Raw genomic sequence first — 12,824 nt, 5'->3', positions numbered from 1 at the left:
ATTAGTGCTTTATTCCTTATCATTGCTGTTAACAAAAGCTAACGATTAGCTAACTGACTAATATACTTATCTTGTTCTCAGAATGTAGCTGTGAAAACACTACTATGCTGACCTGTAAATTGGTAAGCACTGTCCTTTAGATATTTTTATTAGTGATGTTCAGCCCTCTTGCCTTTCAGCCTTTCCTTTCCTTGTTTCAATTTGTTGTACAATGTGATGAGGCTGGACAGAGACAGGCTGTAACTTCATCAAGTGTCTGCCCAGTGTTGTCAGCTGTTCCTTGGGGAATTTTCGCTTTGTGTGTTCTAAGACATCAAAAACATCAAAAGAAAAAAACAACTGTAATATTATTCTGTTCAATGCTGACTTGAAGCAATATGCTGGGAAGGTTTTCCATGTAAATAATTCCCAATTGCTTTCAATAATTAATGAGGAATGAGCTTTATGATCATATGTATCATCTGGAGAAATGTGTTATTTTGTTAATCATTTATGCTTTTAATTAAAATGATTAAACATTACAGAATTTAGCTGATATAAGAAATCATAAACATCTTGCTCTTCACAAACCTTTTTGTAATAGAGACTGTGATCTGGAAAACAATGATGAGTAAATTTTGAAACTCCCATTATTATTACAGTGACAGGGGTAGTGCCTGTAGCTTGACTTTCTCTTACCTTTCTGTGAAGACTGCATAATGTAAAGTCTGAGCAGGAGCTACAAATTTGAGTAGTTTTCACTGATCTTTTGGAAGAAAATTCATAGAAGGCAGTCTTCTGCTAATATGTTTATGATTGAAATAACTTTTTGCTTTAGGAAAAATTGCTGTTTAGCCCCTCTGCTCTTTATATGCATTCCTAGAGGAAAATGAAGTCCTTTGCTCCTTTTAAAAGAGATAAATACACTGAACATGCAGCTGTTCCTTGAGTGCATTGCAATTTTTCTCTTTCATGAAAGCAGGGGTGGAAGTAAGGAAAGTAATATTTTACATTTTTAGAGAAAAACTGTCTGTTTAGCACTACATTTAATTGTGTATGACTTTGGAAACTCTTTTATATTTTTATACTCAGGGAGAAGTTAAAAGAATAGACAGTAGTGTTTCCAGTGCTTGTGGATGCACTCACTACATTTGTGGTAACTTTTTCATGTTGCTATCTGTTTTTTCTTTTTTAGTTTTTAGTAAAAGGGCACACAAAGGAAGCAGAAGTAGGACCATAACAACCTTCTCAAACATAAACAGTCTATTATCTTGATTTTCTGGATGTCTGCCTATCTATGCAATTATGCTCTCTTTTCTGAAGATGATACTTTGTCTGCTAACCCATCCATTTTCTGTCTGTATTGATGGGGCACAGGAGTGTTGTAAAAGTACCCGTGGTTTCAGAGCCAGGTACTGTCTCTATGGCAAGAGGCAGGTAGGAAGTGGGTTCTGAAACTTTGTTGAGTCTCAGCAGTGCAACTGCTCCTAGCTCACTGTCATATTATGTCCTGAGTTGGAAGAGATCCACAAGGATCATTGAGTCCAACTCCTGTCTCTGCATAGGACAAACCCAAAATTCACACCGTATGTCTAAGGACATTGTCCAATCTCTTCTTGAACACTGTCAGGCCTGAGGCTGTGACACCTCTGTTTGGAGCCTGTTCCAATGCTCCACCACCCTCTGGGTGGAGAACCTTTTCCTAATGTCCAACCTGAACCTCCCCTGGTACAGTGTTGACTCATGTTCAAACACTCTTGACTCATGTTCAACTGCATGTTGAACTATTGAGCACAAAGGAGATGACATCTCACAGACCTGTCAGACAGCACAAGGGCAGGTGCCCAGTCTTAAGATCCAATCTCTGCTCCCTTCCCTCACTCAGCTACCCCAGGCAGACCAAATTTCAGCTGTACTGTGCATGTGGGTTCTTCAGATGTGCTGCAATCCTCACTGCAGCCCAGGCTAAACTGTCTCTGGGAGCAAGGCACACACTTCGAGTACAGCTTGAGCATGGTTGTTTCCCACAGGTAACTGTAGACATACTATTTTAATTGACAGAAAGGCTACATTTTGTGATGTACAGAATAATTCGTACAGTGTGCTTAGCCTAATGTTAAATATTAGAACTCTTTCAAAATAAGAACAACAGATATTTTTGTTATTTCCATAACAATAACACTATACATTTTAGACAGTTTTGCATTTTGTAGTATTTTCTTAAGCTGAATTATATCTCCCTCTCCTCCTTGCTTGGTAATCAAAATCACAGACTAATCAAGTCTAAAAGTGAGCAAACTTTAGCAGAGAGTAGGACCTTGCCTTACTTTTGCCTTCAGTGATTCTGTTAATTTGCTTGATGATTTTTTTTCCCCTTCTGGTAACATTTGTTTCTTTTGGTGTTAGAGAAGGATGATGTGTGTATCTTCCAAGATGTCACAGTACTGAATCCTGGACAGTCAGTGATTCAGTACTTGGATGGAGACCTTTGTTACACAGTACAGTGTTTACAAGAAAAAGACCAGAACACAGGATACAATGCCATGCATTTTACAATGGTGAACTGCTCCCAGCAATGTGAAGGGGTGAGTATCCTTAAAATAGAGGAATGATGCCATTTGTGAGAAAAACTACACAATTAGGATCGAAGTCAAAGTGAAGACTTTTGCTAGTCCTGTTTGCTCAGCAAGAACCTGAGAAATTAATAGTGATGATGTGTACCTTTTGTCTCTAGGATTATTCTGAGATGTAATTTCTAGCACCATATCTAAGTATATCAGAATATGTAAACACATACATTCATTTGTTTATATATTGTTTCTCTTGTTATTTTTAGTTTCAGAAATCAATTAATTTTCAAATACTCTATGTTTTTTTTCCTTTTTTTTTTTTTGTTTGTTTTATTTTGTTTTGGTTTTGTTTTGTTTTGTTTTTCTTTCTTTCCAGCATCAAATATATATTCCTTCCTCCAGTCACCATACTTGTTGTGGTACTTGCCAAAATGTGTCCTGCTCTTTTCATACTGAGAATGGAACACTGATTGTGTACGAGGTAAGTGCCTTTGTGCAGAGATAGAAAATAGCCATAATGATATGCTAAACAGTCATCTGACAGTCACTTCTCACTTAACTCATACTGCATGTCCTTCTTCATTCTTCCTAACTGCTGGCTATGCAATTAGGGAATATTTATGGTATATGATAGGAAAAAAGCATGTTTATTTAAAGACTTGTCAGTTCACTCTAGGTGAACACCTTATTTCATTTTATTGGTTGTAATATTTTCTACAAAAATACGTGAATGTCAGCATTTGCTTAAGGCTGGATATGCTCTAAATGCAGGGCAGGGTTCAAATTGAAAAAGTCATATACTGGGATTTAGATGAGTTAGCAGTTTCTGAGTCCACATCAGGACTCCTATGTCCCCCTGTTCCCAGGCCCACTCCTCTCTTCATTTTGGTTGCTACAGAAGGAAAGTGTGCAAACTGAAGCACTGGGGTTCAGGATCCTGATGGTGTGTTCCAGCATCCACATATGAGAAAATTTAGATGCAGCCATGACTTGATTAATACTTCCCATTGCTTTTGGAGCAAAAGAAACTACCAGACCTTTTTTCTGGCCCAGAGCCCTTTCGTTCTGCACTAGGGAAGCTGTGCTAAGCATGCTGGAGACTAGAGTCATGGATCCAGGCAGGAGTAGCCAGTGGTATTTAGAGGACAGTCTTTCCCTTTGCTGCCCATGGGTGGTCTGCAGCAAACTTTCCACTGCAATAGGTGCTATAGCATGAGTGCACCACTTTTTCAGACATTTGGTGTTGAAGATAAAGCTGGAAAGTTTTATTTTTTCTCCTGTCAATGATTTTGTTTTATGTATTCAGGAAGGGAGCACATGGAGCTCCAACTGCACCAACTACAAGTGTGCAAAGACTGCTGTGGGGGCTGTCATACTGGCATCAGGTGTTGTCTGCCCTCCTTTTAATGACACTGAGTGTACAAAGGTTTGTACTTTGGGTGAGGTAAGTGACAATAACTGATCTGGAGTTTGGTTTACACTTGACAGTGCATGCACACCACATGCACTTTCTTTAAACTGAAAAAGTGGTAAGTAAAAACATGTAAGTGAGCAATTTACAGTGTTGTTTTCTATGTTCCTGTTTGCTTTTTGACTGACAAAATATCTGTGAAGAGTATGAAAGTTTGTCTTAATGGTGACTGATGTTAAAGTATTGTGGAATTGGAATCATGCTTGAGACAGCATTATATAAAGTGCTAATCACCATGTTTTACTTTAGTTTGGAAAAACACTTTGCCAAGTTCCTAGTGTACATACACTGAATAAATTAGATCAGGCAATTCAGCAATTCTGGAGGCTGAAGTGGGCTATATTTAAAATTCCTTAAGCTGTGCAAAGATGAGAAAGATGACAGAGTATATATAAACTTTATTGTCTCTTAAACTAACCATTGTGTAACATAACAAAAAATATCTATCATGCAAGAATGGGGATCTACCATCATCATATATCTAAAAATGTAAATTTGGCATATACATATAAACTGGTTTGAAGAATGTGGATGCTTCATGTATATCACGTGTTTGTTTACAATTTTAATTCCTAATTTAATACTTCTCTAACTTTATACTACTTCTTATAATTCTTGCACTTGTAGTACACCATATATTTAATATAAGCTACAAATAAAAATAAAACAAATATACATGTAGAGAGGGTAAGTACCATTGCTGTCTTAACTACAGATTATAAATTTAGCACAAGTCCTATTTACGCATTGCTTTTGTTTCAGAAAGTCCTTATTTATTCCAGTCCTGAAGAAGGCATTCTATCTAAAATTAATGTTTGTTCTACTTTGACTTTATGCTCTAGTTTCTTCCTTGGAACCCTTTTTGCCAATGTCTATTAGGATCTTTCCTTAGTAATAATGGTTAAGATTTTAAAGAATGAAGCCCTGAAATTCACATCTTGACTCAGCCTGACCTGTTTTCCAGAGATACTGAGCATAAACTTGAGCCAGCAGTCAAGGAGAAGGCTCTTCTGACAGGCAGCTTGGGAACAGGGATTTAAGAGGCCGAGTTTAAGTGCTCTTTTAAGAAGTTTTGAAACAACTAATTCAGTATTTTTTCATTAATGAGATAAAGTATGTATACTAGCATGAAAAGATGGAAGTTTTAAAAGGGCTTTTGTCTGCTGCTGCTGTAAGGGTGCTATTTGTGTTCGGTTGTCTGCTTGACAGACAGATCTGAGCTATATACTAAAATTGTGGGTCCATGTTTATTGCTTGCACGCGTTCTGACAGGTTCCAAATCAGTCTCTCTGTTTCTTCCTCTCATGCTCTCTTTTAATTTCAAAAGGACATTTTCTTCACTGTCATACATTTCTACTTTCTAGCTAACAAGCAATTTTAGGAGGAATCAGTAACAGACTATAACCGAGAAAAAGAATTGAGCACACTGATGGTTCTGAAATTCTGCAGATAATGTTCTCTTTCAAAAGTGTGTACATACACATATATCGTTAATATTGTAAAGAGCTACTTATTAGGTATTAATTTTCTCTTTGGCATATGATCAGTGTAAATAATCAGCAAAGCTGCATATATGAATTTTTTGAACTATCCTAATAAATCTCAGTGGTGAGGAAATAGATGGTAGTGGATGACATAAAAAGATGCTCATAGAAACAAAGTGGCTTATTCAAAGGGACTAGATCAGATACGCAGTGACAAGTTTGTTTTCGATGTCAAAGGCTGTAAAGAATTTGTAAACCAAACCTTCAGCTGATTATATTTGTGCAATTATCAGTGATATTATCTTTCATTAGTTGGACATATTTAAAACATAGAATGTCTTGAGATACAATTCACATTTGCATTGGGCACAGTCTTTCTTGATATATTCTCCTCTTATTTTCCTAGAACGGAGGAACTGTGCAGACGTACAATGATGGCTGCTGCAAGACCTGTAAGTGCTGAAGGCTGCAGTATGTGCTAGTTTGGCTTTGGTTTTGGAGGGCTTGTTTTTTAACCTCAGTTGCTGGGACATAAAGAAGGAAAAAGCATGCAGTCCCTCTCCAAATCACAGAAAAATGTTATAGTTAACTAACTATTCCTTTTAAAAGGTCTTGCTTCATCTGGCTGCTGACTTGGTGATTTGTAACACTGTTGTTCTGGAGTATAACCAAATTTCTCCAAATATAACCTGTGGAAGATAAGAAGTATTCAAAGTATTCATCTCTTTCAAAGTATTCAAAGATAAATACTTTCTTCCTAAGCTGCCTCTAAAATATGATTTTCACCAAAAAGGATAAGGATTTCCTTCCCTAAAATTGATTCCTAATTTTTTGTTTTGAAATACGTCTCTAAACTTACCAGTTTATTCTTTATCACAAGTATGTATTTTCTAGGGCTAAAATATTGGATTTTTTTTTTATTATTATTATTTTTTAATTCCAAATGAGGAAAATTTATAGTAATACTGATATTAGCAACCATTACATAAATTTGACTTTTTACTATCTGGGAATACATTCACATTTTCTGAGTGTATAACTTTAAAACATGAAGAATTGTGATGAAACCTAATTTAAAGGTTTCATAAGACACGCAATTTTAAATGTTAATTGAGAACAAACTGGTTTTCTCTGCAGTTTTGACTAGAAAAGGTTTTATTATCAAGCTATTTAATTATGTATACATAAAAATAAAACACTGTTGTGTAAAACTAATTGTGTAGAGCAAAAACTTGTTAAATGCCACAGAAAATCCTCCCCCCCTCTTTTTTTTTTAGCCTATTTTATGTTCAACTTTATAAGAAAATTAGTCTTTGGAACATTTTTAGGCAAGCCTTTATTTGATAATATTGAAAAGGAAATCACAGACATAACTATGCATTGCACAGTTATTAAAATTCAGAAGTGCAACGTATTGTAAATAATTTGGTGATATAAGGGGAAATATTAATATTTATTAAACACGAAACTGTACTCAGGTTTCTAAGATATACAAAGCTTTTAAAGTGAATTACAAGTATTCTTGTTCTATTGTACCCAAAACAAAGAAAATAGAAGCTATTTTTTTTAATGAGAAGCAGCAAAGTCACATACCAGAATTGCACTAAAATCTTATTATTCAGTATTTTTCCTCTAATGAGATAAGCTATGTTGAAAAATATTTATAAATTCCTCCAAATTACCTAAATTATTAGTGACTACTGGCTTTCTGTTGACCAGGAAGATTCATCATTTTGGCCATATGCTGTGGCCTCAGGAAATGCATCGTTATACTTCAGAAATACTTGCTGAGGTGGCTGCTACAAACCCAGATATAATTCCTACATGATATGCTATTTTATTTTGTTTTAACTAAAAGCATGTGCCTTGTGGTGAAGCAGTTAAAAAGAGTACTTACAAATAGAGCTTGCAACACCTTGGGGTTTTAATGGGAACAAATAATCTTTCTAAAAGAGCTTGATTCAATGCATGCAAAAGTGAGAGCATATATTTAATTCTTACCTTGCCTTAGAGAGACTCATTGCACAAGTTTGATTTACAAGGAAGCATCATTCCAATTTTGTGTTAACCAGGAGAGCAATAAAGTTTAGGCCATACTTAGTGAGACTTGAAGCAGCTGCAGAGTTTCTAAATTTGGAAGACTAACAGGAAAGTTCATCATCTTTTGCTAAAAGATAAATTGTAGCTGGCAGTGTAAGAATTAATGAAATGTCATTTATATAAAAATGTTTTTATTTCATGAGAAACTTACATTCCTAATGATTCTGCCAGGTTCTGGATTGGGTCTATTGCCCTTTGCCATTAGTCCAGTAGTGCCTACTGATAGTATTAATTGTGAACCAGGTATTACTTTTAATAACGTATCTTCTTTTTTTTTTTTTCTTTTTTAAAATAATAGTTTAAACACTGCTTGATATATGCATATAGCTGTACTCACTGTTAAATGTTACCGTGAAGTTAATGGTATTGGGGCTGATACTGAGAGATGCTGATCCCCTATTAGCCTCCCAGATCAGTCATTTCCTAAAGCCTGGTTGGGGTTCACTGCTCAGCACCTGTTGTCAGAATTAGTCTTGTCCATTTATGGTATATGATGCTGATGGATCCTCCTCCTGTCCACTTCTGAAACTGGTTTTAATACGTGAACTTACTGAGCAGGGTAGCTCTAGTAAGAAATGCTACTTTAAAAAATACCATCACCATGAATACTGTTACCAAGAGATTCTAAATCTGATTCCAAGTCTCTGAATGAACTGTTTTTGCCTTAAAATAGAGCAAAAGCGTGCACTAATGCCTGATCTCACCTTTGCAGATATGGATTTATGCTGTATTTCTTTGTCGCAAATAACATGTTTTACGAAGTTATAAATATGTTGGGAGGTGGGGGAACATACATTTACATGTTAATAAATATTCTTTGCGCCAGAAATCACAGAATGTTACAGAACTGTGGCATTATGATTGTAATTATTTGCTTTTAAGGATAGGTAAGTCACAGAAGCTCCTTACTCAAATAAGGAGTGAGTGAAAAAAGCACACCTGATACTGAATGCAAATCTTCTTGATAGCTGAAGGTGGGAGCAAGAAAAGTATAGCAGCAGAGTTTTCAGTAGACATCAGCACCTTATATGCTGAAATGTCATATATCCCTCTGTACGACTTGTAGAAGTACAGACTGTGTTGCCTACACATGTCCATGCTGGCAAGTGCTTTCTGATGGAAATACCACAGGACTTCTTTTTCTTAAGTGTTGTTGAGGAAGGAAAGCCAAGACCCTGTAGGATAACAACTTCCATCGTACAGTGATCTGCTACTTCAGTAACAGAATCTTGTTTGATCCTGCAATGCACAGAATAAAATCTAGCTGTACTCCATGGCTAGCCTGATTTTTAAATATCTTAAAAACTGCTGATATAGAGTGAAGCATAAAAAAGTAATATGTTTAATTATTTCTGTATTATATTATGATTTTTATTATGTTAAAAATTGCATTGCACTCTACAGCTTTATGTTTCAAATAAAAGAAAAACCCTCCTACCAATATCTTCCAGAATGTACTTAAAAATTCAGTATTTCCCTGCTCCTAGATACATATGCTGACTCAGTGCTACACGGTTCTGTTCTGGTAGCAACCACTGCACCATATTTAGCAAATATATGCATCTCTCTCTTTCAAAGCTTCCTTGAAGTACGTTTCTCAAAAATATATTGACATTATACAGTTTTATTTACATTTTAATCATTCAAAATAGCATCAAGGCTGTAATTACATTCACAGCTTTACCTTACCAAATGTGAAGTTCTGAAAATTTTCTAAAATGCAGAGTCAAAATCTCATTTACATTCAATTTTCCTATTAAAACAGAATTAATTCTAATACCATTCAAAATTACTTGAGACATCCTTGTTTTTCTAAATCTTATATTTGTCTTACCATATGTACGATTTAAAATCATATTATTATTTTAATAATTATAAAATCTGTATAGCTTAATGGGCCATTTGATGCCTCATGTGTCAGCTATAAAATTGATAATTCTGCACAGGAAGGATTTATTAACGTATTTTCTAAAAATATTTAATTATGAGTAACACTTTCATTTTGTACATCAAAGAAAACAAAGTTTAATTATTAAAATTGTTTTAATAGTTTCACTTTTTTAGTAGGAAATACAGCACAAAAAGTGCATAGATTCATTATGCATTTTCTGTATTTTATCAGGCAAAAAGGAAGAAAGGATTTGCCAGAAAATGACAATCAGGACAACCATAAGAAAACACGACTGTATAAGTCAAAGCCCGGTAAGCATAAGAGAGCTTTGTTTAATTCTGAGCCTATGGCATACCAAATCAACTATTAAGAAGTCGGTTACAGCTATCAACAAGCAACAAAAAATGCTGCTGTCTTCACAAAAGCAGACCGTTCACCCTAGGAATGTTATTCTACTAAATGGAGTAAAATTAGCTGTTCCTATGGCTGAAAGACTCTACCCTCCTACCTAGAAAAACATCTGGCTTCAAATGGAAAGTACACAGCAGAATTGCTTGGAACTAACAGAGCCATTGAACTCTTCACCATGAAATAACATCCCACTCCAAAAGAGGAGTAGAAATGTTTCCAGTTAGGAGGTGATGGGAGCACTGCTGCATTCCGCTTTGAAAACATTTACTTTCTAGGCATCTTCTCCACATAGCACATGTCTCCATATCACGAATTCACAATCCCATTTATTTATGGATGTGCTTAAGAGATCTTAATTCTCAGCTTCTGTGTAGCCCCAGCTACAAACCCAGGACATATCCAAGGGCAAATGTGCTTCTCATGAAGCACTTAAAGGAGAAGCGATCAACACAACATATTCAGACTTCCAAAAGGTCTCTGGTGAGATTCTCTTGAGGAACCTGAACAGTCATAAGGGAAGAGGCAAAGTATCATCACAGATTGAAAGTTCAGCAGGTTCATTTCCATCCTGAAAGGAGGCCAACAGTGACGTGCTCAAAGTTTAATAGCAGATGGAAGAGTGTGGCGTGTATTTATTCAGTTTTAGAAGAAGGGTTGTTAGTGAGGGAGTTTAAGTATGTAGATGAAAATACAGTTATTTGCCACAGTTAAGAGAAGACTGTGGAGACCTTCACAGATACTTCAACAAAGTAGGTTAAGGGGCAGCAATATGACAAAATATTGATATGGTATTGACTAAAGCAAAGGCTGTTAAAAAGAATGATTTAGTCAAAGCTCATTAGTTTTTAAGCTAAATGAAAAGGACTTTGCCTTTACATCCAGTTCTGTGGAAACCTCTGCCAAATACTCTCCTGCAGACAGAAAGGCTAAAAGTTACGACATTTAGGGAACAGGACAGGGAGTGAAAACAAACTCATTTTAGTGTCTGTTACGAGCCAATGGTGCTGTACTACTGAGGGTGCTCTGTGATGTTATGATCCCTCTACCCTGCTGCAGAACTAGAGAGGGTTCAGAGAGGAGAAACCAGAATGTTGGCCAGGTCATTCCATGAATGGCACGAGAAATGAAGCCTTCCTTTTAATGACTTTCCAGTGTAGATTCCTTATCTTCACCCTCTAGCCATCTTCCAAAAAGACCTACCCACGTCCCATCTCTATCCACATCTCTTTCCCTAGAATCTTCTTGTTCCCCATGTCCTTGATGGCTACTCACCCTTCCCACAGTCCAAATTCCCTTGCCTATCACCCAGAACTACCTCCAAGTTTTCATGCCCTCAAGATCTCTATTAATACCCTTAGCTCTATCTCCTTTCCTCTCCACTTCCCCCACCCAAAACCCTTGGTGCTCTATTTCAATTGTGTGAATTTGGCCCATCAAATGGTGGTGTCTACTGTAGCTGGTTTGGAACTACATATATGCTCTTCAGCTGGATTAATGCTGTCAAACATTGGATAGGGTTGAGCAAAATTACATTTAATTAATTAATTATTAATAGTAACTGAGATTATTAATGCCTAGGACAAGGCCTTTTTTTTTTTCCCTATGTCAAATTTCAGGAAAGCTGTAGGAGTAACCTTTTGGTCTAGCTTGTTTGGACATGGCCCATTTGTTCACGGTTTATTTGGAAGTGAGTGGATCAAAGCACCTTTCGTACACCTCACTTGCATAAGAAATCATATTTAAAACTGCCACAAAAGAACTAAATCTATTATGGCCATTCTTGATTTCCCAGCACATGACCTCTGCTTAAGTTTTCGTCAAAGAGTACCAATTTATTTTCTGTCAAAGTATCAGCTAAGAAGACTTTTCACACAATGCATTAGTGAAGAGAAATCTTTGCTCTGCTGAAGTTGAGAGCACAAATAATTTTATGGCCAGTCTCTGCCCTTGCTGGTTTGTTACTGCATCTGCTTTTTGAATATATTTGCTCCAGTGATAACACAGCTGATATTGGTGTGCCATTAGTCACAAGCAGTATGAACAAGAAAGGGAAAAGCTTTTGCACTGATATGCTTTTGCTGTTGAATGTTTGAGGAGAAGGACAGACTTTCCTTCATTTTGCTTAGAAGAATTTAACTTTTCAGCAGTGAACATGAAGAGAACATCAATTTTGCTATGCTGTTTTGAAGTTATGAATTTTTAAACTAGGGATTCAAGTTTGGTATCCACAGCACACTTTGCTCAAGGTTAAGGCAGAACACATGATTAAACAACAACAAAAAAGTTTAATTGAATATGTGTCTACACTTTGAATGAATAAATGAAAGAGTCTTAGAAGAGAAAATATTTTTAAGACCAGAGTCCTTTTCAAATGTGAAAATGTGTTTTAGTCACAAAGAAGTTTGAAATGTAATATCTTCGTAATAACATTTGAGATGGCTAATTTCAGCTCTTATTTTACTCATAGATAAACGTGGCGTCTTGTGACGGAAAATGCCCATCTGCAACAATTTTCAATGTCAATATTGATAGCCATTTAAGATTCTGTAAATGTTGTCGAGAAACTGGAACACGTAACCTGACTGTACCATTACGCTGCTCAGGAAATGGCACTGAAATTATGTACGTCATTCAAGAGCCTATAGACTGCTCATGCCAATGGAACTGAACATTACTGTGGACACGATTTAATCTGAAGCATTAAAATGAGTTTCCTTTCACCAGACTGTTTTTTGATCTTGGATGGCTGTAGTACTCTGCAGGGGAAAAAAAATTATATTAAACGTCATCAATTATTCTTTTTTTCTACTTTTCACAGATTTAGTAAAGATGATGTTGTCTGTTGTTCTTCAGATTTTCTTTTAAAATATGGGTATGTATAGAAAGAAAAATATAAATCCTTTTGAACGAGGTATAAT

General features: G+C 35.9%; 1 protein-coding gene across 1 annotated transcript in view; it reads left to right on the top strand.

The window, feature by feature from the left end:
• Positions 1–12,574, top strand: part of OTOGL (otogelin like) — a gene marked incomplete at its 3' end in the record, with an annotated part of 91,037 nt that extends 78,463 nt beyond the window's left edge. The window contains exons 51-59 of the mRNA XM_080364137.1: positions 82–122; positions 1,072–1,135; positions 2,386–2,564; positions 2,926–3,030; positions 3,856–3,975; positions 5,911–5,956; positions 7,776–7,847; positions 9,727–9,806; positions 12,374–12,574. Coding sequence (XP_080220263.1) covers positions 82–122; positions 1,072–1,135; positions 2,386–2,564; positions 2,926–3,030; positions 3,856–3,975; positions 5,911–5,956; positions 7,776–7,847; positions 9,727–9,806; positions 12,374–12,574 — 908 coding nt within the window. The remainder of the gene's footprint in view (positions 1–81; positions 123–1,071; positions 1,136–2,385; positions 2,565–2,925; positions 3,031–3,855; positions 3,976–5,910; positions 5,957–7,775; positions 7,848–9,726; positions 9,807–12,373) is intronic.
• Between the last annotated feature and the right edge of the window lie 250 nt (positions 12,575–12,824).

Source organism: Nesoenas mayeri (assembly GCF_963082525.1).
Source record: "Nesoenas mayeri genome assembly, chromosome: 1".
Lineage (NCBI taxonomy): Eukaryota > Metazoa > Chordata > Aves > Columbiformes > Columbidae > Nesoenas > Nesoenas mayeri.
This window is presented reverse-complemented; position numbering and strand designations above follow the sequence as displayed.